Raw genomic sequence first — 4,745 nt, 5'->3', positions numbered from 1 at the left:
TTCCCTTTTATAATCAATAAAAATGACAAATCTTTTGCCTTGTTTCAAAAAAAAAATAACTACATAAAGGACCTCTGGCCATCCTTGCTAGTTCATGGGCGTTCTATTTCATTCTCTAAATCAGTATTGTAAAATAATATTTCGAATAGCACAAGCAATATGATAGCAATCATCAAACATCGCCGCTGCTACACCGGGGGATCGTCCTCCACTGTTCATCACCTTTATTACCTCCATGTTATTGGAGTTTACAACCAGCTTGTTGCAAACCCACATTTTGTGCCAACTGGAGTCCAAACTTCTAAGCTTGAGCTTCCGCAGATAGAGCACCAATGCACAAGTCCGGTTTAGAATGCCTTGAGCGATTCAACATTAATCATGCACGAATTGTAATTCTACAACTCCACAAAAGACCGTAAAACATAGTAAAATGGATAAACGTCAACACAAATGCAAATTCTCAATTAAAAACTTCCAGGTACATTCAAGAACTTAAAAAGAACAAGCTACAGCACAAATTCTCAATAACCTTGGTCCTTTTATCAGTAGTACTAGTATATATAACCTTGACTTTGTTGTGCTGGACAATATTTCAGCGGACCAGAAAACCAGTGTAACTAAACAAAAGAACAAACATAAACCTTTCGTGCTCATTTTATTTTTCATTTTGAACCTTGGCGTGGGAATTTGCATGTTCGCCAGGTCACCGATGTCGGCCAGGGAGGCCACCTCCACCAGGCTTGCGGATGAAGGTGTTTTTATTTTTCGGCTTGGGTATGTCGTGGATATCCAGCACTTGCATCGTCCTCTGTTTTTTCGCTGCAAAAAGGCCACAGAAATACCAAGGGGGGAACATGTCAAAAACTTAAAAGACAATCAGAATGAAATTGATTTCATCCACTGTGTTCATGGCAAATTGAAGGGGAAATACAAGTAGGTATATTTTTTTACGGTGACAAGTAGGTATATCAATGAAATTGATACCATTTTGTGCTTCCTGGTAATTTTCTTGAAGCCTCTTTCTGGCTGAATCGAGCTTCTCGTCCAAATGATTATCCTTCTGCTCCCTCATCGCCCTCTGCAAACCATGTTTGCGAATATCAAACTGGGTGTATAGGACCGTGGGTACAGTTTAGCGAGAAATAAGCAGAGAAAAACCTTCCCTCGCTTTTTTGAACTGGAGAAAACCTCTAGTTTCATGGGTACCATACCATTTGGTTCACTAGAAGTCAAAACAAGTTCTTGTTCCCGACTACTTTGCATGATAAGGTCAATGATTAATGGATGATGCGGCTTTATTTTTAAGTTTTAACAAATGGCAACATCTTCGGCTCACGCTGGTTGACACGCTCCAGCAGTGGCAAATCTAGAAAGAAAATGGAGGATGTGTTGTGCGAACATGTGTTGGGCTAGGGGCCTTGAGATTAGGGGTAAAAAAAATTGTGAACCTTCTTCCGCTACTACTACTTTTCTGAACAAAAACAAGTGCATGACCTCTGTACAACGATGAATGAGCTGATTAAAATTATCAAAAGGGTGATCTGGTTAGGCTTACAGCTGGAGCAGATGACGAAGTAGTTGTATAGTTATTGCCATTGTTCTGCTTCGTATGATACGTGGGAGCAGGGCTTGCTCTACGCCTCTCCAGTGTCGACTCGAATCCATTGTTATTCCTAGGCCGCTCTGAACCACCTTAGGTCCAAACAATGAAACGAAATTTCAGTTGGCACATTATTACGTCTTGAAATAGCTTCACATATAAACTCTTAAGAACAGATGGGGACTCACTGTGCCTCTGTGGTGGGCTGGGCGTATACTTGAAGTCTGAAACCTGCAAACAAAGGTGTCCATCTTAGAAGTTGTAGACAAAAGACATGTTAAACCAAAACATGTCAATCAAATGAGCAATTTCATGTTATAGTTGGCCCATTTTTTCACCCTTTCCAAGGCCCTAGGAAAGTGTGGTTACCATGTAGCAAAGTTGTGGTTTGTTTGGTAAACTAGCAGAAAAAATGGGCTAGAAACATTTTTGGCAATAATACTACCTACCAAATAGAAGGATCTGTCTCCGCATTACAGAAAAGCTAAAGTTTGTCGTGAGCTTAATTATCATCATTCCAAAGCAAGAACCAAAACACCAGTCTCCATTAGTGTGGAACGACATGTTTGGATTGTGGAAGAATAGGCTACCCGGGCATTTTGGTAGCTTTTGCCTTGAGTCTTCTCAGGAGAGTCACCATCAGCTGCCACCATGAATCATCAACCGAAATTATCACTGGAAAACAAAGTAAATCCAAACAACTGTGGAACTGAGCACCATGCCTTACTTAGGATCGAGTTTCCACCATCACCGCCGGAGTTGTGAAGCCGCACCCAGCCGTCCACTATCTCCTTCCATTTCCTTCACAGAGGCGCATAGCACAAAATACACAAAAACCAAAACACAATTAGAAGGCACTTCTACCTTGGCATTTTATGACACAAAATTAGCAATATACTCTGGCTTGGTTTTCTTTACCTGACGAGCAGCTTCACCAACTGCCGGACGTCGCCCGAAGGGTGCTTGCGCAGGCCATTCACATGCCGGCCGATGTCCGTCTCCTGCACAACAAGAAACACGAGGGGTTTCACTCCTACTAGTGCTTCCACAAGCAAAAGCAACCAGCTAACTAATCCTTCCCTACGTAAGGCAGACAAAACTTTTAAGAGAAAGGACAGAAAAGGTAAAGATCACCTGGAGAGCATTGTAGGTGATGTCCATGTCTGCCAGGTTCTGCAGCAGGCTCACGAGCTCCTCCTCCGACTGTGACGAAACCATACAAAGGTACAGTTTGCAACAGAAGAAGTGAGCTTTCCCGAGCAAAATCGTACTGGTTCCAAACCGGTAAAAACGGGATCTTTTCAAGGACCTGGTCGGGGTCCTCCAAGAAGTCCTTGATCGCCAGGATCTTGCTCTCCAAGCCGCCGCCCTCGTCGGTCTCCTCCTCCAGGCCGAGGCCATCCACGTCGGCCTCCTCCTCTTCCTCCTCCCCCTCCTCCTGCCAGGCTGGAGAAGCCGCCTCAGCCGGCTGACGCGGTGGCTGCGGTGGGCTCTCGGGGGCATCGCAATTGCGGCAGCGGGCCCCGGCGTAGAGCCGCTCCACGATGCCGTCACGGCGCGCGCGGAGGTCGGCTGGCGCGGCCGCGGCGAGCGCGGCATCGACGAGGTCCCACACGTCTCCGCCCCCGAAGGCGGCGAGCGCGCGCCGCAGGCGACCGTCGGCGTCCATCCGCTCGCCCTGATAGTCAACACCCACGAACTCCGATAAGGCAACCCGGCGCGCACCACCGATAAACTACGGTCCGATCGCTACGCAGACGGACTACGCGGCCCCGCCGCCGAGTGGAGCGCAGCCATGTGAGGGAACGGATTGGTGGTGGGAGGCGGCGATTTGGATTGGAGGAGGGAGAATGGGGCCGCGATTGGGGAAATTGGACGCGAGCGTGGTCTGGATCCGGTAAGCGAGCTCGCGGACCCGCTAAGGGCGTGATGGTGGTGGTTGGTTAAAGGTTGGCATATCGGTCGGGTAATTAGAACAAAAATAATATTGTCTCAAAAAAAAAGAAGAAAAATAATAGAAATATAAGAGCGTCTAGTAAAGCGTACAGTTTACTACATTTTTTACAGACCGATTATTGCTGTAATTTTTCTTTTGGTGTCACTTATTCTTCAAGAATATTGACAAGAGAATGCCTGTTGCGACACTTTCCTTGAGATTAGCCACAATGGATAGTAACGTAGACTAGTAACATGCATATGTCATGTTATTAGTCTACGTTACTACCTCTATAATGGGGAGTAACGTATGTGTGGTAATATGCAATAATTTATTTATTAGGCTATTGACACATCTTGCATTGATACTTACTCCAGTCCTTTTTACTTTGCATATAAGGATTGTCCGAAGTCAAACTTCGTAAAGTTTGATTATGTTTATATGAAAAAGTATTAACATCTACAATCCAAAATTTATACAATATAAAAAGTAAAGTCATGACGCATCTAATGTTGTTCGTTTCACATTCTAAATCTTGGTACTTTTTTTATAAACTTGGTCAAAGTTTACGAGGTTTGACTTCAGACAAATCTTATATGTGAACTAAAAAGGATCGGAGGGAGTATGCGTGATGTTACTCATACTACTAGTAACTAGCTATGTTACTACTTTCCTCTGTTTTTTCATTTATTGCTTGTCATATCATTTATTTTATCTAGATATGTGTAATGTTACTACTTATGTTACTCCCACTGTGGATAGTCTGAGTTGTTGGACCTCTAGCTCGATTGAGCAAGTCGGCTTTTGGTCTCCTCTAGTTCCGACCACGTCGTCTTGGATGAGGTGTTGTGTATAAATCTATATCTATTATTAAAAAAAGTGTTTCTTATCATCATAATTTTATATATTTTTCGTTCGTCCTTTTACGTTTTTCAAGTGGGCTCTCGCATAGACACCCAAGGCCCTCTAATAAAGCTATTTATGTATCCGGCCGAGTAGAAGACCAATTCAAACACATTCATCTTTGTTAATATAGATAGGGCGGACACACACGTTCTTATCTCCTCCCCTATCCCGCCAAAAAAACAAGCCGACTTTCACCGATCCTCCAATGAAGCGCTCGGCGTTGTCGAGGTCCAGGTGCCGGTGTTGCGGTTCAGCACCGGTGGGAGTTTGTGATGGTGTGTCGCCACCAGCCGGCGGCGAAGA

At 44.4% G+C, this 4,745-nt stretch overlaps 1 protein-coding gene across 1 annotated transcript; it reads right to left on the bottom strand.

Annotated features, from left to right (window-relative positions):
- Positions 1–431: 431 nt before the first annotated feature.
- Positions 432–3,506, bottom strand: LOC123102936 (probable mediator of RNA polymerase II transcription subunit 26c). Its single transcript, XM_044524422.1, has 9 exons — positions 2,910–3,506; positions 2,735–2,803; positions 2,519–2,601; positions 2,328–2,401; positions 2,191–2,243; positions 1,789–1,831; positions 1,556–1,692; positions 985–1,078; positions 432–819 (listed from the first exon to the last, which is right to left on the bottom strand). The coding sequence occupies exons 1-9, from the start codon at positions 3,267–3,269 to the stop codon at positions 704–706; spliced, it is 1,029 nt and encodes a 342-aa protein (XP_044380357.1). The 5' UTR covers positions 3,270–3,506; the 3' UTR covers positions 432–703.
- Between the last annotated feature and the right edge of the window lie 1,239 nt (positions 3,507–4,745).

This window comes from Triticum aestivum, chromosome 5A, assembly GCF_018294505.1.
Source record: "Triticum aestivum cultivar Chinese Spring chromosome 5A, IWGSC CS RefSeq v2.1, whole genome shotgun sequence".
Lineage (NCBI taxonomy): Eukaryota > Viridiplantae > Streptophyta > Magnoliopsida > Poales > Poaceae > Triticum > Triticum aestivum.
Note: the sequence above shows the minus strand (reverse complement) of the source record. Positions and strands in the feature narration are given on the sequence as shown.

What these genes read in the sequence shown, in the direction of transcription:
- LOC123102936 (XM_044524422.1), bottom strand. Translation starts at nt 3,269, where the DNA reads ATGGACGCCGACGGTCGCCTGCGGCGCGCGCTCGCCGCCTTCGGGGGC. An exon ending in TCTTGGAGGACCCCGACCAG is followed by an intron (nt 2,804 to 2,909) that starts GTCCTTGAAAAG and finishes GTTTCGTCACAG; the next exon opens with TCGGAGGAGGAGCTCGTGAG. An exon ending in CTTCGTCATCTGCTCCAGCT is followed by an intron (nt 1,079 to 1,555) that starts GTAAGCCTAACC and finishes CATGGTTTGCAG; the next exon opens with AGGGCGATGAGGGAGCAGAA.